At 42.9% G+C, this 26,504-nt stretch overlaps 1 protein-coding gene across 1 annotated transcript in view; it reads left to right on the top strand.

Moving 5' to 3' along the window:
* Positions 1–26,504, top strand: part of RASA3 (RAS p21 protein activator 3) — a 113,024-nt gene that overhangs the window by 35,785 nt on the left and 50,735 nt on the right. Inside the window, exons 2-4 of the mRNA XM_035114870.3 lie at positions 5,177–5,294; positions 14,302–14,405; positions 20,365–20,459. Coding sequence (XP_034970761.1) covers positions 5,177–5,294; positions 14,302–14,405; positions 20,365–20,459 — 317 coding nt within the window. The remainder of the gene's footprint in view (positions 1–5,176; positions 5,295–14,301; positions 14,406–20,364; positions 20,460–26,504) is intronic.

Genomic DNA, 26,504 nt, shown 5'->3' with positions numbered 1-26,504 from the left:
ACCGAAATAGAAAATGAGATCACAGTTCCATGCTGTTAGATGTCGATATCAAGAACAGTGGAAATGCTAAAATGGCATACAAGCTGTGAAAGAGTAGTTTGGAATGATATTTATTGGTCTGGCTTGGTGGTGGAAATGAAAGAACAGCGGAGGTTTTTAAGCCCCATGAAATTTTTCAGGCAATGCCGATGACAGATTAAAAATAGGGTGCTGGGGAGCCAAGTTGTTTAACTGGTTCATGTATGTCTGAACTTGGATAGCAAAGCAGCTCCATTAGAGGAGACCACGAGAAGCAATATTTCATTGCATTTACTAGGAATACAATGCTGTCACATTAGGCGATTGTACTTCTTGAGCAGCCCAGAGTTCACCCCCACCCCAACCCCCATACCCGCCTTTGCTTCCTTTGGGCCAATTCCCAACTGCACATGCAGGAAACATTAAGTCAGAATTGAAAGGAAAACCCACTGTGGCTTGCCACAGAAAATAAAACGAAGAGATAATGCACATGTGCTTCATTTTAAAATAAATCTATGCATGTTGGCTTTAATGTTGCTTTGGTTCACATCCTATGTAATGCTGTCCAGTCCCAATTCTTTTTTGTTACATTCCAGGAGGTGTACCTTTGCAAGCAAAATACGATCAGCTGTGATCATGGGCGTAGCCAGGATTTTTCCTAGGGGGTACAGGCCTTTTGTTGGAGGGGAGCAGAACCTCAGTTAGCCATGTATTTTTATTTATTTTTGTTGATGGGGGGCAGCTGCCCCCCCGGCTGCCCATGGCTGTCATATTAAAATGGTGTCATTTTAATAAGAGTTGTGATTAAAATTAGTGCATTTCCTTAACTGTGATTATCTCTGGTGGTTTATTTCTAGATATTAAATAGAGCAAAAATCCTTAATGTGTGTGTATGGATGCATGCATGCATGTGCACACACACACAGCCTCTAACTGTTGAAAGGCAGGCAGTATTAGGTTTCTAAATCAGGTCATGCACAAAGCCATCTGCATACTGATTCGGCAGCCAGAACCCTAGATTTTCAACTGACCTGTTCCTAATGTGAGCATTGCCTGCCAGCACCTTGTTATGTAGTGAAGCAGATTAAATTATGACGTTTAGTGTGTGGCTTCCGCCCCACAGGGGTTTGTCTTTCATGCCTTCCTATGACACACATAAAAATCCAACTCCTCGCTCGCTATTCATAAAAAATGATTTATAATGAGAAATTCACTTCTTGGATATCTATTCTATGATTCTTTGCCTTCCCCCTCCATGAATTACACTCCATCCACCCCAGGATAAGATATGAGCCCAGGCTTTTAAATGGAGCTGGATGTCACCAGCGCCTAATTTTGGGACTTAATAAGAACATTTAAGTGGGATGCGGGTGGCGGTTCGAATCCCTGCGACTGGGTGAGCTTCCGTTGTTCGGTCCCAGTTCCTGCCAATCTAGCAGTTTGTAAACACCCCAAAAAGTGCAAGTAGATAAATAGGTACCACTCCAGCGGGAAGGTAAATGGCGTTTCCGTGTGCTGCTCTGGTTTCGCCAGAAGCGGCTTAGTCATGCTGGCCACACGACTGTCTGCAGACAAATGCCGTCTCCCTCGGCCTCTAAAGCGAGATGAGCGCCGCAACCCCAGAGTCATCCACAACTGGACTTAACGGTTGGGGTCCCTTTTCCTTTTAAGAACATTATAAGCACATGCAGAGTTCCTTTCCCTCACTTGTAAGGAACTTGCTTGTGTGTTGCAGTTGTGTCACAGGGGTTTAGTCTATTGATTGATTGATTGATTGATTGATTGTGCTTTTATATCACACCATTCTTCCATTGTGAGGTCTCTGACAGGGTCCTAAAGTCCTCCTTCCTCTTTCCCAAAACCTAGTCAATGCTTTCCCAACTTTGGGAAAGGGGTTGGAAGGCAAAGACTGGTGCCTCAGCTGGCTTTGGGAAGGTGGCTTTGGGCAGAGAGGTGGGGTCAGATCTTTGCCTTGCCCCCTGAGCATGCAACAAGGCCATGTGCGACCTGTGGGTTCCATGTCAAAGTACTCTTGCGACCCCACTTGGTATGAAAAGTTGGGCCACTCTGCCATAGGTGTGTTGTTGTTTTTACAGTGCACACAGGTTCTGTGGCAGAGAAGTCGATGTGAAAAGCATTCACCAACACTAGGACACTGGTTTCAATTTTTCTAGAGTGCCTGACGCAACATCTATGCAGTTCACACTGCATGGCAAGACGGTCTTATTAATGGCGGCGGTCTCCAGGATTTCAGAGCATCACTGTAATAATCCATGGAAACTGGAAATAGTTTGAGCATTCAAGAATATCTCACTGAAGAACTGACAAATTCCCACACATTACTGAAAAGACTGTCTCGTTTTTCAAGATGACGTGGTACTTCCTTTTTTATGCACTCATTTGTTAGAAAGTTAATCTCTTTCTTTTACTAACGTTCTGGTTTCAGGCTTGCAATGAAAAGTGTGAAAGCATTCACCAGACATAGACCTTTTGAATTGACTCATTCAAATGTTTTGGGGAATAGGATGGAAACATATTCTCAAAACGGTTAAGTAAATGCAAGCCCTATTTGGGCATTAGGGTTACTCGGATATAAACAACCGTGCAAGAGGGGAGCAAGCTCTAGTCAGTGTCACCCTCATCCCAAGTTACAACTCTCCTGGAATTTGAGGGTAAACATTGAAGCAGGGAACCTCCTCTACTTGTGGCAATTCCCCATGCAATCCAAAATCTTGACTGGGGAAGAGAGATGTGCTGGAGGAGGCGGGGCTTGGCAGCATGCCCATGCTCATCCCCATATGTTTACTAACATGCGAGCAAAAAAAGAACACTCAAATAGGACATAGTCTTGGGTAGATCCTAAAAGGAATGGTATAAGGAGGTATTGGCTCAATAATTGCAAGATAGATAGTTTCTCATTAAAATTCAAGCCAGATACATTTTCCCCACCTTACCTACCGCAGATATTGTACAGTGGTACCTCTACTTACGAATTTAATGCGTTCCGAACGCACATTTGTAAGTCGAAAAAAATTGTAAGTCGAATCCCATAGGAATGCATTGGGAGAAAAAATTCGTAAGTAGAAGCAACCCTATCTAAAAATTCGTAAGTAGAAAAAATCCTATCTAAACCGCATCCAAGATGGCGGACGGAGCTCCCTTCGTAAGTAGAAACATTCGTGAGTAGACATTCAGTGTATCTGACGAAGTGTGCATGCACACGAAAGCTCACACCTAAATAAAAACTTAGTTGGTCTTTAAGGTGCTACTGAAGGAATTTTTTTATTTTGATTCGTAAGTAGAGTTATTCATAAGCAGAGGTACCACTGTACATGGTTAGGTAGCATCGCTTGACCCATTTGGGCCTATTGTCGTAGTTATCGGCTGCTGTTGCTGGTTTCTCTCCAGTTCCTTCCTCCAGTTTTGTTGAAACTGGGTGGTAGTGCATAGAGTGGATCCATGCCTGCCGTCTCGATGGTTTCAATTGGAGACCAGACTCACAAACTGCTATCCCCTGGTATCTTATCAAGAGAGAGTGTTCTGGGGTTTGTGTGTCACCTGATGATAATCTCTCTACTGAGGAAACACAATAAAACATAAGAGCGCTTCCTTCTGGAAATCCTCAAGGGAGCAGAAAATGCTTCTCCTTGGAAGAAAGCCATTTGCAAGTTTTAAGGGGTGAAAGGGAAAGTTGAATTCGTTTTCTAACACACTTCTGACTTCTACTGGACCAAACCAATGAGTGGACCCTTTCTGACATGGAAGCTGCTGCTCTATGGCTCCTTGTGCTTGTGGAGGCAAAATGGCACCAGCCCTATGAAACGTGGGACAAATCCACATTTTTACACTTTTTCCTGTGGAGTGGCTTATGCCGCTTTGAGAAGCAGTTGCACTGTGGACCTCTCCTAGATGGTGCGCACTGAGACTTGCAAAGGAGTGTGGTTTTGTCGGCTCAGATAGCCCAGTATTGGCAGTTGTCAAAAGTAACAGTTTAGGGTGGTAGCTGGCGCAGTTTTAAGAATGAGATTTTACCGTGTGTGTGTGTGTGTGTGTGTGTGTGTGTGTGTGTGTGCCACCCCTGCCTCACTATGCACCTAATACAATGCATATCTCCACATGCATACTTGAAAAAAAGAGGCTCACTTCTTCCCACTCTTGTATGCTTTGTCATCTGTGAAGGGGAGAGGACGCAATAGAGCCTTAGATAATGTTTGAACTGGTCAGAGGGGTGTGTGTGTGTGTGTGTGAAGTGAGTACAATAAGTACTTACGCAGGGGTTACGTTCTGGGGATCGCGCAAAATTCACATATAGTCAAAGTCCATTGGGTTCAATGGTAGGTGGAGTTGCCAAAGTCTTCCCTGCCCCCCCCACTCAACGCCCATTTCCTTTAAATTTTATTTTTTTAATTCCCAAGCATGTAAAGCTGAATGTATGGAAGGTAAAAGTGCGTAACTTGTGGGTTTACTGTACTCCAGGAGTAGGCAACCTAATGCCCATGGGCTGGAAGCGGACCGCAGAGGCCGTTTAACCAGCCCACGAACTGAGCCGCCCACTCGGCAAGTCCCCATGCGGTGACTCTCTTCTGCGGCTCCGAAAACCGCTTCTGCACATGCCCAGATGCTGGAAATCGCGTCTGTGCATGTCCGCGGCGCCAGAAATCGCTTTTGCGCATGCCCAGATGCCGAAAATCATGCCTGCGCAGAAGCGATTTTCGGCATCTGGGCATGCGCAGAAGCGATTTCCGGTGCCGCGGACATGCACAGACGTGATTTCCGGCATCGCGCTGCCCCAGTCCAGCCCATGGAGGATTTCCATGGGAGTGATCCAGCCCATGCCCAGTAAGCCTTGCCGACCCTTGCTGTACTCCACTCCTATCAATGTTGTTACCTCTTCAGGGGTTTTAGACAAGAGGCCGAATCCAAGTCCCCATTGTTATACCATAGCTGAACCACAATACTAGGCATTTTATATGTATATTCAATAGGAGTAAAAGCCTGAAAAGTACTCGGGTATATTCAATAGAAACACCTCCTTTAGGTGATGATTGCCTCCCAGCTTCCACACGTGAGAAAACATTTTAAGAATTCCAAAATTTAACCATGCGTTGTTTCTCCCAATACATTTCCCTAATTCTTTTCTTCTTTTTCTTCTTTTTAGGAGAAGCCAAGAATCTTCCTACGTATCCAGGGCCAAACAAGATGAGGGATTGCTACTGTACTGTAAACCTGGACCAGGAAGAGGTTTTCAGGACCAAAATAGTGGAGAAATCACTATGGTAACAACATTTATTTCCAATTAATAAGTATCCTAGCAGTTTTCTACTGTACATTTATTTGGAGTTCAAGATACCTTATTTTGCTTTCTGGAGAAGAGAGCTGCATCAAGCTTCTGACACTTGTATAAATTGCCTAGTAGTATCTCAGAATCCTGGCATCTTGTATTTTTCCTCATAAACACACACACACACAAACACACACACACATTATTTTCTTGAGAAAACCCATCCGGGAGGGCTGAACTAGATGTGATGGTAATTGCTGCTTTATTTGGGAGTTGCAGTTCACATGATTTTAAACAGTTGTGTGAGAGGGATAACGGGGCTGTGCTTGTTGGTTCTTCCCACCCTCTCCCCCACCTACAGATTGGGGTGGCATATCTGTAGAAAAAGAGCCTGCTCTGTGTATAAACACTCATATTTAGAACCCAGTTATACATGGTTTTGCATCATGGGAGGTTCCCCTCTACAAATGTGCCCCCCCCACCCAAAATGTGGATTGTGGGTATTGGGAGGGGGGCTGCCAGAGACATGACAAAGGGAAGTGTAGTCGAGTGGTTACGGTTTCACTTTTTCTGTTGAAAATCCATGGAACTTGCAAGTAAATGCTTCAGGTTTTTTCAGAGCACTCCTATATAGTTCTCTACTCAGAGGTAAGTCCGATTGAGTTCAGTGAATCTTACTCCCATGTACATGGGCGTAGGAGTGAATCCTTAACTCTCTTTGTCAATAGAATCCTTCTCTCTTGCTCAGAGGATGAAGCTCCACGTATTTTCTACATTTCGAAGATCTTTAAAATGGCCCACAGGAGGGTTTATTGTCTTCATTGACGTCACGTTGCTGGACTAATCCAATAACTCTTTCCTATTGAGAAAATAAGTCCTTTGAGGGTGGAGGGAAGAAGGGGGGAAATGTTATTTTTAGACATTCCTATAACATTAAACTAGTGCATTGTAGCTTCTTTGCAATCATGATGTGCTTATTTCTAGCAAAAGCCCGTTTAGCTCTCAAGATGCGATCAGGGAATGTTTCCTCCCCGCCCCCGCGCATCATGTCTTTCTCTCTAGCATACCCTTTCCCACGATCTTAGCGAGGGCAGGGATGACCAAATTTGCAGAGCTCAAGGTGGCAATCCTGTGTGCACTTATCTGAGAGTAAGCCCCACTGAACAGAGCAAAGCATTATTTCATGTAGACATGTGCTGGATTATACTGTAAGAGCCTTTGCAAAAAATCTGTGAACAGCAGAGGCAGCCGTTTTCACCAACATGTCTCCTCTGCCCCTTATTGAAGCATTTCCCCCCCAGGTTTCATCTAACTTTGCTTTAGTATGATGAATGCGATAACTTTCTCAACTGCTAATGACTTGTCCACGATGCTTATTTCTCTCTCTCTCCCAGCTACACCTGTGCCTGACCCACCCACTTTACCTTAACTTCTAACTCCCCAGCCCAAAATACAACCCCCCAGATTGAGTTCTCACATGCATTCTGTCCTCCTGAGCTTCTTGTGAGCTGAGAAATGGGAGTGACTAAAGACACTGAGAAAAAAACGGAATTAGGCAGAGGTGGGGCACAAGGAAGTGGGTCTGCCCTTCAGTTTTTTTTGATGGCCACACCTGACACTCACAACAGAATTTGAACAACTCAAGAGCAGGTGAATGCATTGCTGACTTGACCCACTTTCTGAGAATCAACATCCTTTCCTTTTCAAGCAAGGGTGGGGTGGAGGAATCAAAAAGGAAAGGGTGATTAAGGTTGTCTGTCACTACTTGCAGAAACTGCTGAAATGCATTTAGGCTGCAATTAAGCATAGCTATGCCCTGTTGATTTAACCACACCGCAGGATCGCAACCTTAGAGAGTTTAAGAGGTCTCTGCAAAGTGCAGTAAGAGGGAACAAAAGATTTTGTTAAAGGTTTACTCATTGGCGAGACCATTTGGATCATCATGCTCAACATTATATTTAAGGAATCGAAGAAACAGAATCTCCATCCCAAGGAAAGGATGTAAATATTTGTTCACATCCCTTGCCACTCTTCTCTCTTTTCTTATGTTGGATGCTTATGTTTTCTTCTTATGTTGGGTGCTAAGCTCCATGAAGCAGGAGCATGTTCTATCGTCGTTGTTTTTAATGCTGTAAGCTTCCTGTAAATTCCTATTGGCGTGTAAATAATTATACAATAAGTTAACAGGCAGGCAAAACGTTTTGTGGCTTGACTTCCTTCCACTATCTACTGCAGAGTAATTTTCCACAGCAGGCTGACAATAGCACATCATCCATTCCTCTCTCTCTGTAGCACAGATATCTGTTCTGGTCCAAACCTCTTAACCAATTATTGACTTCAAAAGGTGGTGCGGAATGGCACCTCCAAGCAGGACATGTTTTACCCTGGACAGATAGCAGAAATGGCATCTGTTCTCAAGTTCCTTTAGGAACTTCTGCCGTGACTGACCAGTAGTAATTACTTAATGTTGCGCTTCACTGGGGCAGATTGCAGACATCTAGGCATTCTTCACTCCATTGGAATCAAAGCTTTAAGGAGCGCACATTCTGTTGCGAATGTCATTAAGTGTAGGCTTGTACAGACCGGAAACTTTTAACATTTTCCCTGGGAAGATTCCACGTTTTTTCAGCCCTTTCCCACCCTAAATCCCATCCAAGACCCTTAAAAAATGGAAGTGGGAGAGAGAAATGCTACATCCATCTGCATTGCTCCTTTCTGGAGTCTAAGGTACATAGTGGCATCAGGTTATCCTTATTCAATACTTGCAGCTAGGCAGATTGCTATGTTGCATGGTGCCAGAACTGAGAGGCATCTGTCCGTCTAGAGCAGTGATGGCGAACCTATGACACGCGTGTCAGCACTGACACGCATAGCCATTTTCGGTGACACGCGGCCGCATGCCAAGACCTCATTTCGAGGCACTCCGGAGGTCAGAGGAGGAAAAAGGAAGCCCTGGCCCTGCTGCTGCCACCCCCACAGAAAGGAGGGAGAAAAGAAGGAAAAACAAGGCAAAGGAGAACAGGGGTCCGCTCGCTCCATTGCCATCCCCGTCGCCCCCGCCTCAAGGGAGAGGAGGGGGCCCTTGGAGGGGGGGAGAATAACCCTGACCCCGACCTCACTGCTGCCACCGCCACCACCTCGCCACCATCCCAGGAAGAGAGAAGAGACACCCAAGTAAGGTGAAACCCCTTCCCTGTTGCCCCGCCGCCACGCAAGCATACCGAGTGAGGGGAGAGGTGGGCTGAAGAGGGCCACAGGGAGGCACAGGCCCAACTCGAGCCCACCTCCCCAGCGGCAGACCCGTTAGAGGAAGGCCTGAGCCCAGAGTCCCACTGGGAAAGACCTCTGGGTTTTGCCTTATTTTTTTCCCTTTTTAAATATATTTTTTAAAAAAACTTTAACCATTTTTCCCTCCCCTTTTTCCTTTTTTTTAAAGGGGGAACAATGATACATTTTTGTTATTTAAACTATAAATATTGCGAAATGATGGTTTTTTTCCTCGAAGTGACACACCATCCAAGTTATGCTTGGTTTTTTGGCAAATTTTGACACACCAAGCTCAAAAGGTTGCCCATCACTGGTCTAGAGAGCCAGTGGAATGTGCCTCCGGGGGTAAAGTCAAACCACTGCATTAGAAGCCCCTAAGTGACCTCACTGGGGCACAAGCCTGGGCAAGTGTGTATGGAGGTCCTGGGCTGCCCAGATGACTTGAGCCCCCTCTCAGCCTTGCTGATATGGTCCAAAGGAAAAGAAAGCAATACATTTCGCACCAGCTGGACTGCAGGAGTTGCTGAAAGGAGGATACAATAAGCCATACACTGTGGATTTGTGTAGGGTTTACTCCTTGGCCCAGGGGTCAGCAACCACAAGCGGCCCATGGGGGTCGTTTAACCAGCCCATGGACCACCCGCTTGGTTGGCTCCCGTGCGCCTCACTAAACTGGCGCTGAGCAGAGCGGGCACCTCCTTCCGCGACGCTGGCCATCTTCCCATTGGCTGCAGGAAGCTCCTACAGCCAATGGGAAGCTATGCATGTCTCCTCTGTGCCAGAAATAGTGTTTGCACATGCATGTGTGTGTGTGCGCACATACACTCTGGCCCACCGCGGCATGTACAGGACCATGAACCTGCCCAAGCCACAAAAACTTTGCTGACCCCTGCCTTAGCCTGTTCTTCTCCTGAAGATAACCTGCAAGGAAGTGGAGGTTAAGGATCAAGAGTTTTCCTTCTCCTAGATGGATTTAACCAAGAAAATGGGTTTAACAAATGAAATGCATCCCAAGCCAGTTGCAAATAATATAAAATAAGACTTTCCTTCATTGAGAGTCTGTTGTTGTTGTTGTTTGTTTGTTTGTTTGTTTTGGCTGTATAAACTGCTTGGACCAAATGTGGAAGTTAAGTAGAATCATAAATATTGAACTCCTGTGAATAAGCATATACATTTGCCCATATGAATTATCAACATTGCCACATGTTCTGAAGTTCTTCTGCAGAAATTGATTCTAGGTGTGTATTCTTTCACGTTGTAGCTGGTCAGTCCTCTTATGGCGAAAAGAAGAATTCTGAAGAAAGCTGTTGCAAAAGCAGTAGCTTTAGTGGCTGCCTCCCACTTTGTCTAGTAGTTCTACTTGGCTCTGAACCAGACCATCATCCCCAACGGGTGAACTGCTTATGAAAGTGTGTCACAACAGGGCTGAAAAGATTTCGAATACCCAGAAGCTACTATCAAATACAGTATTTAGGAGCAATCACTATTCAGAGCTGAGATAATGCTTAAGCTAATCCATGAAAGCTTATGCTATGATAAATTTGTTACTGTTTTAATGTGACACAAGACACTTTGTAGTTCATAAATTTCTAGTCATCCTGCCTTGTTTTTTTAATAACCCCTCAGCACATGAGATTTTTCCAGTCCTGCTATCCAAGGGTGTATGTGTGTATGTACTCTCTCTCTCTCTCTCTCTCTCTCTCTCTCTCTCTCTCTCTCTCTCTCTCTCTCTCTCTCTCTCTCATTCATTCTGAAATGGGAAGTGCAGAGGTGATCCAGAATTCAAAAGTAGCTGGATGAGCAGGGAAGAAATAGTATTGAAAGCAAAAGTATATTCAAAATACTAGGATTTATAATTTATATTGTTGTCACTATCCGTCTGTCTTGGGAGACAATGGAAGAGTGTGCCTTTGGGGGTAAAGTTGAACTGTTGGAGAGTTACAGCGCCTGCTGTGGCTGTAGATAGGGGACAGAGATGTTTTGTTGCAGCTGGGGCAGATGGAGGCATCTGGTTTTGCTGCTATAGGTGCACCATGGCGTTTCATCTCTTGCATTACTGTTGAACGCTGCTAATAAAATTTAAATGAATACCAACCTCATTTTTGCAAAATTTAAAACACATTTGATCTAAATTTCTTTTAAGAGATTAATTCCCTCCTCACAAGAAATTAATGTTAACCAGTTTATAATGAAGCTCTCCTGGGAAGGACATGAGTTAATTGCTGGAGCTAGTCCAGAGGTAAATTCACTCAAGAGTGTTTTTATTTTTATTATTTAAAGGATTTTATTCTCTGAACAGATATTTTTGGCCACTGATAGGTTTGGTTTCGGCTTCAGTAAAGAAGAAAAGCTTCAAAGATTCCACCATGTCCTTTGATATTTTGATGGGTTGTAGCGAGCATTAGAAGTCAATGGTGTTTGAATGATGTCTAGCAGCATTGAGGCAATCCCAGCCCCTTTGAGGAGGCTGGCTTCCTCCATTCTGCTCCCAGACTACCCAGCCCAGTCCTCCCTCCCTCCAGGCTATGCTAGGTTGGCTGCTTTTTGCACCTTACGATAATGGATGCTGCCATTTCTCTCAGCGTCTGAGACTTGGGAGCAAATAAATCTGCAGCTCTTTAAAAAATATGTGTGTTCAAGTGTGGGGTGAAACGTAGCCCACCAAGACCTGGGCTTGTCTGTCCCAAGGATCTTCAGCACGATTAGGCAGAAAAATATTTGCAATTTTAAAAATAATGTTCCAGCCAAATATGGGGATGCCCATGCATCTCTTTTTTGGGCAGTATATTTTGTGAAACTCATGTTCTTTATTCATTCTTGTATGAATGATGCAGCCTGACTGTGGACAGTTTTGTAGGGAACCTAGGATTCAACATTACAGCAGCTTCAGTGCCTTGTTTTGCTTCGGGAAGGCAAAAACGACTTCCCGAAGCAGCCCCTTGTTCTCTTTAAGAATTGCCACCTCAGAGGGCCCTTCCTGAATTTGGGAGAGTATTATTTTTGGGGGTGCTGCTGCTTCAATGAGGAAACTTATTTGAGACCTGTTGAATTAGCAGGATACATCTCTCGATTTCTACCGTAGATCAGCACCCCTAACTGAAGCCGCTTAGTCGCTAGCAGGAGTTGGACTGAGGTCATGAGTGTATGAATGGAAGTGTCTCGTAGACACACTGAGTTGCAGAGCCACCTTTTCCACAGCCCTGTTAATTTTCTTTATATTTGCATGTAGCTCGCAGTTGCTAGGGAGTACTTTCCATTTGTTCCAAGAGAATGAATCAGGCATTTCTAAACATTGTAGATCAGTCAGAGGATGTAATATTTTCTGTGGCATTTTAATGACTTTGTTTTTTTTAAAAAAGCACATTTAAAATCCACACGTAAGCAATTCTGTTTGGGATGCTCCATTATTAGTCACTATATATATATATACACACACACACACACACACACACACATTTTTTCTTCCTCATTTCCATCCCAAACGCGAGTAACACAATAAACATCAAGTCTGCTTTTTAAATCTCTAGCTGAGAATTAGATGCAATGTTTTATGACTCCTAAACGGAGTGAATGGTTGTCGTCTGAGAGATTGAATTGGGAGAGAGCTTGAAATGCAAAATGTTTTAAGTGTTATTAAAGTTTTAAGTTCTGAAACCATTTTGGTTAAGGCGCCCGCAAGAAGCCACTTACTACTGAGAGTAATTCCATAGACTCCGGCAAGAAGTTAATGGTGGGATTTACCTGTAATTGCTAAATTTCATTATATTTCTGGGGTTAGAAGTTTAACTCTGACAAGGTTTGCAGTTAAGGAATGCGGACTGTTACACCCACATATTTAATCATTTTCTATCGTTGCACCTGATTAATACTTCAATTAAACTGGATAATCATTTCTTATTATTTTTTAAAAGTATACAAAAATTTAATGGGAAAAGAACCTTTCACTGTTTTTCCAGCCACAGCTCCTTCAGTTTCTGTGAATGATGGCAATGACAGCTGTTGACATGAGCAGCAGACACAATCAAGATGAGAAATAACTTTCAAATTAAAGACAGATTTGCAAATAAGCCTGCAGAAATTCCTGGCTTGCACTTGCTGCTAATTTGCTTGTCCATATACACATGGAAAATAAAGTGGATGTTTGATTTTCATTAATGTCACAAACGTACATTCCAACATTTATTCTTATATCCAGTCTTCAAAGCAGATGTCACTTTGCAGTGTATTTCCTTCCCTTGGGGAATAGATGAATAAATAAATTGTGAATTGAAATTTAACATTCTGTCCCAGAAATGTGCATCAGTTTTCATCCTGATAAAGATGAATTGAATTATCAAGGTGCAAACAAATAAAATGTTAAACTAGGTCTCGTTTTGATAGGTCATTAATATTTAGGTCATTAATATTGCTTAAAATTAAGGGGATGATGTAGCGAAAGCTAGATGCTTTTAAATTCCATTGAACATCCAATAATTTTAGGGATTTTTCCAGCGCCCCCCCCCCTCCCAGCCTTTTAGAGGAGGAAAACCAGGAAAACATTTTTTCCTGGTTTTCCTCCTCAAAAAACTACGTGCGTGTTATGGTCTGGTGCGTGTTACGGTCCGAAATATACGGTACTTTAAATGAATATTTGCAGACTTGCAACAGCTGCTTCTTGATTCATGATTGGGTTTTATTGATGGACCTCATATTGTTGGAATATGTCACAAACATACATTCCAACAAAGTGCGAGTAGCTATTTGTCGTCTTCTTTTGCACAATTATTTCACATTAAAATTGTGAAACGGGGGGTCAATTAATCTGCCCCCGGGGTTAATAATCACTCTGGGGTGGGGTCTCCGTCTCCCCACCCTGCCCTCAGTAGAATTCAAGAAAAAATGCCATTGGAGCATTTTTTTTGTCTGGATGGAGTTTTATGTCTGTCCTGAATTATATCTGATTCTTTAGCCTAACTGTCTTCTGTGTCCTGTCTTCTGTCTATGTAGCATTTCAAAATATATTGTGCATCATTATAAAATATGTGGTGATGCATCACTTCAGGTTGCATGCAGTAGGGTTCCCTGGGAGCAGTGGGGCTTCCGTTTCTCCTCCAAATCGAAACAAAAAACGGGAAGCCTCATTGCACCCAGGGAAGTCTATTGCACCACTGGAACTGGATGTGGCCCGATATGTCGCAGTTGCCAAATTTTGGTTGTGGAAGCGTTCCTCTTTCTTGTCTTCAGTTTTCCTTCATTGAGAAACAATTACCGGAGGTAATATTTTAATAATGAAAATATATTGTGTAGCGCAAATCGCTTTGCATTGCATCTCAGCCTTTGCAGTAGCGCAAAGAATAGGAATGCATGCATGCTGTATTCCATAACATCTATGGAAAGGCAGCTGGTTTCACTTGGAAGATGAAGCATGATGGAGAAGATGGGAGCTGGCTTCTGATATGGGAGGCAATGCATTGGGGACATACTGCTTCCCCATCTCCCTTGGCTAAAACATGCAAAGTCGTTGGGAAGAGTGGCATATCCATTTCAATACCACTGTGCATACAGGTTATCTGGGTGGGGTCTTTGTGCACTGATGGCCTATAGGGAAGCAAGTGGGATAAACGTATTGGTGGGGAGGAGGAATGGGAGTACAGCAAGAGTAGCTTACCATCACCAGGCAAATGCATTACGTAGGCCAGAATTTCGTTGTTGATTTCCTGTTTCTAAATACTCTCATTTCTTTTTGTTTTCCACAGTCCCTTTTATGGAGAAGACTTCTACTGTGAAATTCCACGAAGTTTTCGTCATCTGTCATTTTACATTTTTGATAGAGATGTCTTCCGCAGGGATTCAATTATTGGTATGTGTTGTTGGTTCCCCCCCCCTGTTACTTCAGTTTTTAAATTCAGTTAAAACCTCCAAATTGCTCCCCAGCAGGAGCAGTTCTGTGCATTCTGACATTTCTTACACGTGGCAGTGAACATAACTAGGATTGTGAATTCTTTTTCTTTTTAGGGGTACAACGAACATTTTAGCATGCTGTTAACTATGGTCGAGTTTTAAGTAGCCTTGTGTGGGTTTAAAGAAAATTCTATATAATAGAGGTAAAGAAAAAAATTACATTCAAAACCAGAGTGTTTATTATTTTTTTCTTATTTCGGTGTGACATAAAAATAACTTTAAAACACAATTTTTAAAAAAAAAACATGAAAGAATTTACTTGAACATGCTATGAACTGCATGGTTTAAATTTATCTGTTAAGAAGGATAAAGAGATTAGTCAGCCCTGCTTATTGCCGAATGGATGCTTTAATTTTAAACTCTTGTTTTCATAAGCATAAACTTTCAGGATTGGTAATTGAAATATTTGATTCTCTTTATAGCTTAAATAAATGATAAATCTAGCTCTATAATCATCGTGTGTTTTCATAGTAAAGCAATGCATGGGGGTTGATTGTGTGTGAACATTCTGCTTTGGAACTTGAGGAGAATGTAAGATACCAAATTGGAGAGGGAGCGGGGGAAGGAAGGCAGCAAGTATTGCAACATAAACTATAAAACGAAAGAAAAACCAGCATGTGTTCTGGAACAAGATGAAAGAGGTAAAAATGCATGATGTCTAAAATTATTGCCATGACCAAGTATAGCAAGTTAGTTTATAAGGCCCCATAAGTTCCTAAGGTCAGATACAGGGCAATATTTCGGTAGGAGGCATCTTTTAAAACTGTTTTCCGTTGATCTAGCATAGTTGTGTGAAATTTTGCAAAGACTTCCTTTTTCCATCAAATTCAAAATCTGCCCTTACCAGCTAAGGAAGTTTTGTATTTACAGTGGAACCTCGGTTTATGAACACCTCGGTTTACGAATTTTCGGTTTACGAACGCTGCAGACCCATCTGGAACGGATTAATTCACTTTCCATTACTTTCAATGGGGAAGCTCGCTTCAGTTTAAGTACTCCGTGGACCGTCTGGAACAGATTAATCCACTTTCCATTACTTTCAAGGGGAAAGTTCACTTCAGTTTATGAACGCTTCAGTTTATGAACAGACTTCCGGAACCAATTGTGTTCATAAACCGAGGTACCACTGTACTGGGAAACCCAACACATTAAAAGACAATTTGAGAACAGTGAAATATTCAGTGTCACTTCATTGACTGTCAGCTGCCTGTTTCCTCTCTGATTCTCTATGCCCCACCCAGTTTTATTGTGGTGTAGTTTGCATACTGAGGAATACAAAGTCAGACAAGGAACCCCCAAACGCAACTTTATCACATTTCTTGTGCTTAATCAACATAAGTGACAAATCCAAAAATTGAGAAGCAGGTTGGCGAACAGATAACATTCTTAAGAGCAATGTATCTCTTTCACACTGAGGAGGAGTGGTCCTGAAACAGCAATTGATGACCCTGAATTTATGATGTTATTATCAATATGCTTTCATTTTCCTGACAATGGAGGCTGTTGATTAATATAACAAAATCAAATGTGTAGTTGTGTATTTGTTGTGTGGCGTTTCAGATGCCTTCCTTAAGGAGGGGGTTCTGTTTTGAGGAAGTCACACCAGCATTTTGACAGCATTATACCCTGCCCATCTGGCTAGGCCTCCCCAGCCACTCTGGGCGGCTTCCAACAGTATTAAAATACAATAATTTATTAAACATTAAAAGCTTCCCTAAACATAGTTTCCCCCTTCATGTGTAATGGGGATCTATGATTAACTTTAGTGTCCTGAGTTGGTTCACTGCTCATGTGAATGGAGGGGCAATGTGGCTTCATGTCGTTTCATATGAAGCTGGTGCATATCTTGAGTTAAGTCAAGATTGGATCTTCTGAACTTGGCCATTGTGTTAGAACAGAAAGAAAGAAAGATCTATATCAGTCCTATGCATCAGGAACTTTACTTGTGAATGTATTTTGAATGTCCCCTTATTAATCTGGTAAACCGTTCAAGAGAAAATCAGTATAAAACTTAGATGTGTCAGGGAGGGACTTCAGAAGAACCTCAGAGATTGGCCAGATAACAGAATTCTCAGCAGGGCTGCAATAAACAGTTTGGCATCTGTGACCTTCAGTTGAAAACAGGAAGCATGCTACATCATCTGATTGTTTAGCACTTCTCTGAAGGAATAAAGGAATGCTTATACTGGGTGTCCTTCATGTGACAGATATACAATTATTTCTGGCCTAATTCACAAAGCAGAGAGACAAATTAGAATTTAAAGCTTTTATTCATGTTGGAAACCCCTAAGTCCAAACATGAGACTTTTCTCTTCGCCATAACTTTTAGACTGGCTTATGATAGAGCCTGGGTTCAACAGGATACTGCTTGCAACAACTGCATTCTAAAGTGTTGGAAGACAGTATTGCCTGAGATCCACAGGCTGGTTTGGTGGGTCAACCCTAGAGCCCAATCATTGTAACTTGCAGGTCAGACTCTGTGATAGCGCATTATGTCCTATCAGCATCTCAAAGGAGCTGATATAGCGGCTGATCTATGAGAAAACAGCCATGTGATTCCCTTGTGAAAGTCTACGAAACCCTGACAGCTTTGTGCATCCCAAAAGATACCTAGCAGAAATGCAGTTTCTGAAGGTATTGTCGCTGGGTATGTCTAACTACCATCCTAAAAGACTCAAGACCACAATTCCTCAAGGACTGCTTCTTTCTATATGAACCTACCAGGACCCTGAGATCATCTTCTGAGGCCCTCCTTTGTGTGCCTCCTCCTCGAGAGGTCCGGAGAGTGGCAACATGAGAACGGGGCCTTCTCTGCAGTGGCTCCCCATCTGTGGAATGCTCTCCCCAGGGAAGTTCACCTGGCACCTTCATTATACACCTTGTTCCTTTTTAACCAGGCCTTTGGTTGATCTGATTTAAATCCTATGCCCTTTTAAAATGTTTTTTTTTGGGGGGGGAAGCTATTGGCTTGTTCTTTTTATTTTTATTATGTATTTTGTGGTTTTATATCTTGGTTTTATTCTGTGAACTGCCCTGAGACACCCGCGTATTGGGCAGTATATAAATTCTATTATTTATTTATTTATTTATTATATAATTTCGCTGCCATATAACTGTATTATGCAGTCTCCCCTCCACCCTTTTTAATAAGGACCTCTTGGGCTGGATAGAACATTGCCCCATCTGCTAAAAAAAATTAAATAAACCCTGTCTAAACACGATCTTTGGTTTCAAGGCCCACTGAAATCTGTGATTTAAAAACAAAACGGAAAACCCAAGGAAAGCAGAAGGCAGGAAGAAAGAAAGAGGGGTATTCTTTCAAGTGACATCTGTTCTACTTGGTTTTATGGTGAAAAGGTTATCTCAGATCAGCTATTGCAGGCAGGTCTCTTATCACATGGATGCAGTGCTTGCCAATATAGATAGCGCGGCCTGTCACTTGATAAGAGTTGTCTGTTGACTTGGGTCCTGTGCTTTCATAGGAAACGTATAGGAACCCGCTAAAGACTGAAAAGCTCATGGCTGCGTTTATAGATGCCATGGTTCCACGTAAGAAAAATGCTAAGCTTGAATGAGGCAGAACCTTCAATTGGACTAATTAATTTTCAAAATCGTGGAAGCACCTGCTTTCGTTTTATATATGGAATTCTTCAGACATACTGTAGTTAAGTTTTTGTTTTATCATGCTAAGCCGGTTCTATTTTCTATTTTTTTCTTTTACCATTTCCCTTCCTGACAGTAGTAAAATGTAGATTCGTTTACGGAAGCGAATGATAAATGAAAAGAAATTTAACCACAGCATATCTGAATGCATAACTTTGCAGAGTGCTAAACCTGAAATTAAGGGAAACGGCGTATCCGTGTGCTGCTCTGGTTCGCCAGAAGCGGCTTTGTCATGCTGGCCACATGACCCGGAAGCTGTACGTTAGCTCCCTCGGCCTGTAAAGCGAGATGAGCGCCGCAACCCCAGAGTCGTCCGTGACTAGACCTAATTGTTTGGGGTCCCTTTACCTTTACCTTTAAACCTGAAATTAACACCGAACAATCATGTCCTGGGAATATGTGGTGTCAATAGCAAGATTATGCCTTTCCCCACCAAAAATAAAATTATCTTCAACTCAGTTCCCTAGTCTGACGTTTGGGCTAGGAAGCCATGTCAATTAACTTTTTTTTAAAAAAAAACCAAAAACTTCACTTTAAATTTTGCTTATATTATATATTAGAATCTTGAACAAATTTGTAATGAATTGTAACAGCATGGTTGATTAATGCTGTCAGTTATGCCAGTACCATTAGATGGAAGTCAAATCAGCAACAAAAATGCTTCCAAACAGAAAAATTAACCAATAAGTTGAAACTGACACGGGGACAAATAGAAGAAGACGGCTTCACCCTGGTATGGTTCCCCTTTATCACATACACAGCCCAACAAGACAATGACAAAAATCCACCAACAGCATACAAATCAATATGGCTAAGCTGATCCAAACACTCACCCACCCCACTCACACACAAAACAAAGACCACCACAGCCAACCACAAAGGAACAACCATATCCTAGGAGAGAGAGAACCTACACAAGTGATGCTGACAAAAAACCCCACGCATATTAAGCAAAATAGAAACATCGTCACCCGACCCCCCACCTCCCCCCATCTACCTCTTTTCCCCTTTTCTTCCCAATGTCTCAACAAATGGAACTGATTTGTAAAAATGTTACGAGAGACATTGCACATATCTTTGTAAACCAAGAAAACCTTTTAAAATAAATAAATAAATAAATAAATAAGAGTGTCTAAATAATTTTTAAAAGCAGGGAGAAACTTTCCAAATAAAGGAGTGTTTACTGTGTAGAGAGAAACAATCTGTGTTTAAGTTACCGTATTTTTCCGTGTAAAAGACGATATTCCCCCCCCCCCGGAATTTAAATTGGGGGGGGTGTCATCTTATACACGGAATGTTGCAATTAAATATATAAATAAATGCATGCCTCCATCCATATTCTTTTCCCCCAGCCTCCCCTCACTATCGGCCTCACGACAAACCCTGGTTTGGTACTCCCCCCTCAGCAGCCCCCACTCCGGACACTGTCCCTTTCACCCGGTCCCCTCAGCCGCCCCGTGGCTACCCAGACTCCCCATTCCCCATGCGCACTCACTCAGGGAGCTCTGGCAGTCGCAGCTCCTCATAGCGGCCCATAGGGGCAGGGTGCGCCACGGGGCCTCCGGAGTCTGCCTGCCTCCTTCCACTCAGCCGCCCTACAGCAGGCCGTTTGGGCCCAAGGGGCAGAGTGCAGTTCGCTTCCCTGGATGTTTGAGAGTGGAGTAGAAAAAAAGCATTTTGGCTTCTGCAGCATACAAATTCCCTCTTAAAGGGTTCTTTAGCTATGGTTCTTGCATTGCAGCGCTGACCAGTTCCCGGCCGTCGGGGGACATGCTCTTGTTGCAGCTCAGCTGCCTGGCTCCGTGCCAGCGCCACTCCACTTCTTATACTGCACATTATAATAATGCTGACTAACCCCCCCAAAATAAAAAATAAAAAATTACCTACTGTAATTATGATACTAAATATATTGGTAAAGCTGTTCTGTTTGGTGTTTAAATATACGGTACTAAATATACCGGTGTTTTGAATAGTTAATAAAACATCAAAGTTGTTCTGTTTGGTGTTTAGAATATTTATTTCTTGATTTTGGGCTCAAAAAATAGGGGGTGTCTCATACATTGGAAAAATATGGTATGTCCTGTCCGTAGAAGACTAGTACAGTTGTTTTTCTGAACTGAACATTTCCCCTGAAATGTATATCGAGATGCCTATATGTATCCAGCATGATATTTTATAATTTGATGTGTTTTCAGGAAAAGTAGCAATATTGAAAGAAGATTTGCAAAAGTACCATAACAGAGACACCTGGTTTCAGCTGCAGCATGTTGATGCTGATTCAGAAGTACAGGTAAAGAGTGTTTCTTTCATTGCTATATCATAAGCTGCCCAGTGATTGTGAGCTTAACAATTCAAATGGAATAGTTGTTGGATCCCTTTATTTTTTTAGTTGAGAACAGCAGGTAGGGGTTATTTGTAGGGTGTCTCAAGTAGTCTCTGCATAATAGCAGTTCTGTGCAGACTAGCTCCAAGAAGTTAATTTTATAAAATGTTGTAAGAAGCATATATTAATCTGGTAGTGGTGTCTGCACAGACGACCATATTTCCTTCTGCGTGGAAAGAGGAAATCATACAGTGCCTCTGATAACATTGTGTGCTTGCTTTTGTTAAATAGCGGCTGCAGCCTGCAACTAATCTTCATTATTATGTAGAATAATTTCTTTATTTAAAGCATTTCTTACCTGCTTTTCATTGCACGGCAATTTCAAAGTAGGTTGCAAGGAAAACAGTTTCAGACAGTTACCAGTACTATAAACATGGCAGGTACGTGATAAGCTGTCAACTTTGCGATTGGAGGTTGCCTCGCAAGACGAATTTGTTTTGTGAAAAATTCGTCTAGCGAATCGCGGTTTCCCATAGGAATGCATTGAAATTCAATTAATGCGTTCCTATGGGCAAAAAAAATAAAAAAAATCAATGCATTCCTATGGGATTCGCAAGACGAATTTTTCGCAAAACGAATTGACTCACAGAACGAATTAAATTCATCTTGCAAGGCACCAGTGTATATGGTAAAAGATTAAGGAATGGGTCCCCAAATGGTTAAAAGTAGGACCTGGGTCTGAAAAGATTGAAGATACATGTGGGGAATCTTTGCCCCCCCAGATGTTACAAGTCTCATCAACCCCAGCAAGTATGGCCTATCATCAGGGATGATGGGAGTTATAGCTCAGCAACATCTGGAGGGCTAAAGAGTCCCCACTCCTGCTCGAGGAGCACATCCAGACTACCAGACCTGTGGCTTCAGAGGGAGCTCAACCCCGTCCAGGACAGACAGGAGCCTCCTCAAGTCCCAGATCTGGGAACTACCTACCCACAGGGCCTTTGTCTTATCAGGATTCACTCTCACCAAACCAAACATTGGTTCAAGACCTGCACAGCCTTGCTTGACTCTGTACAGAGAAATAGAGCTGGATATAACTGGCACACTGATGACCTCTCACTCCAGATCCTGTAGTGACTGGTCCGTCAGTTCCATATTATAGATGCTAAACATTGTTGGGGACAGAATGAAACCACAGTGGTGCTCTACAGCCCAAAACTCAAGAGACAGAGCAGGCATCGGCCAATGCCATTTTCTGGTAGTGTCGTTTTAGGTTGGAATACAACCAGAGCAACACCGTGGCCCCTGCTCAAAATTGCAAGAACCTCTCTAGAAGCTGAAATTTTGAAGGGAAGTTCTAGGGAACTCCCCCCCCCCCTTTATGTTACTCTTTAAAGTGCCATGTTTATTGGTGGCATTATGTAAATGAGTAACTACTAATCATCTATGTTGATTACTTGTTCAAAAATGCTGTGAAAAGTGTGTGGTGGGGCTTATTAGTGGTCTAAACCACTGAGCCTCATGGGCTTGCCGATCAGAAGGTTGGTGGTTCGAATCCCCGCGACGGGATGAGCTCCCGTTGCTCTGTCCCAGCTCCTGCCAACCTAGCAGTTCGAAAGCACGCCAGTGCAGGTAGATAAATAGGTACGGCTGCGGTGGGAAGGTAAACGGCATTTCCGTACGCTCTGGTTTCCGTCCCAGTGTTCCATTGCACCAGAAGCAGTTTAGTCATGCTGGCCACATGACCCGGAAAGCTGTCTGTGGACAAACGCCGGCTTCCTTGGCCTGAAAGCGAGATGAGCGCCATACCCCATAGTCGCCTTTGACTGGACTTAACCGTCCAGGGGTCCTTTACCTTTACCTTTTTTTAGTGCACATGATATGATACTAGATATTGACCTCAGATAATTTTAACAGCAGTAGTTAAACACACACATGCTCATGCACGGGCACACACACAGACACAGACAGTGCTAATGTTTGCTTCCTGTGGGAAATGCAGATTTCTCTTTATCGTGTGGAGTGAGCCAATATTTACACAGCCCAAGTCACTGTTGATATTTGCTGTACCATCTCAACCTATTGAGGCTGTGGGAATTGTTTGTCCAGTGTTACTTTCCAGGAGACCGCTGGCTATTTATAACTCAAGCTCTTGTGTCTTGTCACAAATGTTTTGTGTTTAAAATTCTAGTTAGGCTCCAAATCCTAATTATAAACTCAGTACTATTTCTGTGCTGTTTATCACTTCCTCTATTTTTTGCTTTGTAAAAGCCCAACTTCTTGAAGCTACATTTGGAGCTCAGCGATAAGCGTTTACTTCGAGTGGAATAGTTTGTACAGTGTTCTTGTCCATTTATGTGTAAAGTGTGCTGGCCTATTTTCTTAACAGAGAAGTACAACTTTCTAGTACTGATGAGTGGGATGCTTAAAGCAGGAGAAGATATACACTAAAATAGAATACTAAATTTATATTTACCGAAGAGTTTTTCTTTGTAAAGTACCGTAAATCTCATTCATGCAGTTGTGACGATTTGGTATCTATACCAAAGCAACAGCGCTGTGCGGCATTGCTAGGACCTGTAAGAACTGAGCTGCAGGCAGCTGAAGCAAAGTTGAGCCAAGTTCTGGCAAGAAGACTTGGGGGATTTCTAACAAGTTCGAAGCACAGTTTGTCAGAAGTTCAAAGCATAGTGAGGACCATATTCAATGTTGTCCCAGTGGTTCCTTCTTCATGGCAAAGGCTCTAATTGGGGGGGGGGGAGCAGGTGAAGGACAAGAGGGTGCTTAAACCTTCCCCTACCAGTTGCATTCTGCTGAAATGCCTCCCAAGTTGCTTTTTCCCGCATGGGCCCATGTTTGGCAGACAAACTTCTTCTGTGGTAGGAAAAAGCTGGAGAAGATTTCAAGGGTGTCTGGGTAAGAGTTAGATAACCCTTTCTCCTATCCCTTCTCTGCTGTAAATTACCCTCTTCTTTGTCACGTGTGACTGAAGTGGAAGAGAGAGTTTGTCCCTTGGAATTGCTTCTTAGAATACATTGCCTGGTGTAACCTGCACATAGAAACAGGATGCAGGGGAGGGTGGCAGGCAGAAACCAGCAGGCTTGGGTCAGATGCCACAGGAAGGTAAAAGGAACCAAACTCTCGACAAGTGACATATGCCTGACCTGGAAGCATTTACATCCACTTCAGGAAGGACCAATGAGCTGCTTGAAGGTGGAACCATGTACAAACCTTGAGCAAGAGGATTTGCCTCCTCTACACACACACACACACACACAAACACACACCATTCATTTTGCTCACCACCAGACACCATGGTGTCGCTAATGCCTGCTAAGTATATGATTCTGAAATTAATGCAAGGGCTGCTTGACATTCACTGAAATGAGAAAATTGTGCAAACAGAGATTAGCCATCGCTTGGGCTAATTCTTGCCACAGTAATTTTTGCCCCCACCAGGATGCCTTTAGAGCTAACTTGTAGCATACATCTAAAAATGATAGAGATAGAATTTAGTGGACTAATGCATGCAATGTTTTTACTCAGGATTTCAGAACCTTAGGTTTCATATTAAAAAATGTTTCAACACTCCTGGCAGAAAACAAAAGTTTAAATTGGGACATGCTTTCTTGAAGTGACGGAACAAGATAATTATGAGTTTCCCTGTAATTTCACATTAAACTTTTATTATTATTATCCCAGTTCCAACTCTACCATTTATGAACTGTTGCACCCATGCCCTTTGCTCCTCTCCCTTGCTGTGGGATGTCCCTGGCAAATAAAACCAGATTCTGAAAAATCCCCAGATAGGCATTAGTTCCACATGAAGTCATGGTTATAAATAGAGTAATAGTTGGATACATGACATGGTAAAAGTCCAGATTGATTAATTGGCAAAGAGAAATAACAGATTCTGAACATTTTTTTTAGGCCTGAATTTTGTTATATACCAGGCATCCCCAAACTTCGGCCCTCCAGATGTTTTGGACTACAATTCCCATCTTCCCCAACCACTGGTCCTGTTAGCTAGGGATCATGGGAGTTGTAGGCCAAAAACATCTGGAGGGCCGCAGTTTGGGGATGCCTGTTATATACTTTATTGACTTTGGCAGCATTGCTATCTCCAATCTGACTGAGGCAAATATAATTGCACCCTCCCACTTTGGAGGCATCATGAAATCTACTGTTGTGAATTGATTCAAACCACCAAACAGCATATTTAGTTGAAGAGGAGGAAAGTCCTAGAGCGAAAAAAGCCTTATCACGATTGAAAGCAGTAGATGAAACTGCAAGTTTAACACAGTTCAAATGCTGACCCTCTCAATTTTTGCATTAGGTCATCCCTGCCAGGGACAGAGTGGAATGTGGAGGCTCCCCATAAGAGTTGGTAGATATTCCCCCTGCTGAGCCACCATTCCTGGACATGCAGCATGAGAGTCAGGCCTTTGATTTCATGGCATGATCTTCCACACCTCTCCTAAAGGCCTCTGCAAGCTCGTTCTTGTTGACAGATCTTGGCACAGAGACTGATCCCAAGAAAAGCAGGAGTAGAGCCATTTGCTGGAACAGAACCATCTTGTGGGTGGCTGGCTGGGACATGTATTCAAATCATTGGTTTGGCCATAGTTCTGCATGCCCAGGAGGGCCTGGCAGGGGATGGGAAGGCTCTGAAGCAGCTCCAAAGAAGTTAACGACAACATTCAGCAATACTTTTGCCTTGTTGTCTTTAATGTTGTATATGCAGCTCTCCTAGGAAACTACCCTATCAAAACAAGGTTCTGTAGCTTACATGCTTTGGTGTTAAAATGTGTACATCTACGTTACTTTGATTATATTCTGTATCTCTGATTTGTATCTCATGTAGTCTCGCTTGCATGCTAAGAAATAACTGAAAACGGTGAGGGCTGTTTTAACGGAAAAATTATTTGAATCCTTTGCAGAATGATGTGCTTAGGACCACTGTAAACTGTTTTTATAAATAGGTAGTGTCGGTATTGTTCAGTAGTTGCCGTAATAAGACTTGTTCAGCTTATTTACATGTATCTAGCAGAGGGCTTATTTGAACGGAGTTAATCATTTGCAAGATTCAGAAAGGCCCTGTTGACTATAATGTAACCACAGATGATGTGAAAGTGAAAAAAGCTATTTCCGGCCACCCGGCCGTTACCCAACCAGGAAACAAAAGGGTGTGACCACTTTATCTAACAAACAATAGTTTCCATGTCTCTTGCTTTGTTAGTAGTAGGGTGTTAAGTGTGCATGTAACGTGGGCAAGAAAGTCTCTGAGATGTTGAAAACTAATGCTCAGCCCAATAACAGCATTTCGATGAAGTTTTTGAGTCTGGCATTGCAGTTTGGGATGCAGCTTATCATGCTATAAGCTAATGCATTCCTGTTTACTCAGTGCTGATCCTCTTCAACCCAAACAACTACAGGGCAATTCATATTAGCAGTAATATTGGGGAGGCTGTTTTCTAGCTTCAGTCAGGAATTGAACCCACTGCAAAAAGTCTTGAAGGGGTGACCTAAGTCCTGGCAGGTGATTTTCCTAGCTTGTGTGTCCCACTAGGGTCTGGCAAAGGAGGGAACTGCAGGGTGAGTTCAACACCAGCTAAGCAAACCTCCATGCTCCAGTTGGACCAGAGCAGTCAGCTGATAGCTCCATGACCCCTATCTGGACTAGGCTTCCTGCTGGTCTGTGGAACAAATAATTTAGTCTTGCTGCTTTCAGCCCTCTGCCCTCTGCCTTTCCTCCTCTCACCCAGGAGCCAGGTCCTGACACCTTCGTCTTCCCAAACTGTACAATGGGGCTGTAACTTGCATAAAGCAAAAGAGGACTATTGGTGTTGCCTGTTGGCTACCTCCTGCTCTCCATTGTGGTTTTAGTAGTTTTCCCCCTTACCCTGACTCCCATGCTTGAGCCAAGAGAGGGGCAGATATTAATGGTGGAATGGATAATATGGAAGGTGCTGCCAGAGTTGTCTCTGTGCCCCATCTGCACTGTATATTTAA

This window comes from Zootoca vivipara, chromosome 4, assembly GCF_965207765.1.
Source record: "Zootoca vivipara chromosome 4, rZooViv2.hap1.1, whole genome shotgun sequence".
NCBI classification, from domain to species: domain Eukaryota; kingdom Metazoa; phylum Chordata; class Lepidosauria; order Squamata; family Lacertidae; genus Zootoca; species Zootoca vivipara.
The sequence above is the reverse complement of the archived record's forward strand: the minus strand, read 5'-3'. Positions and strand labels throughout refer to the sequence as shown.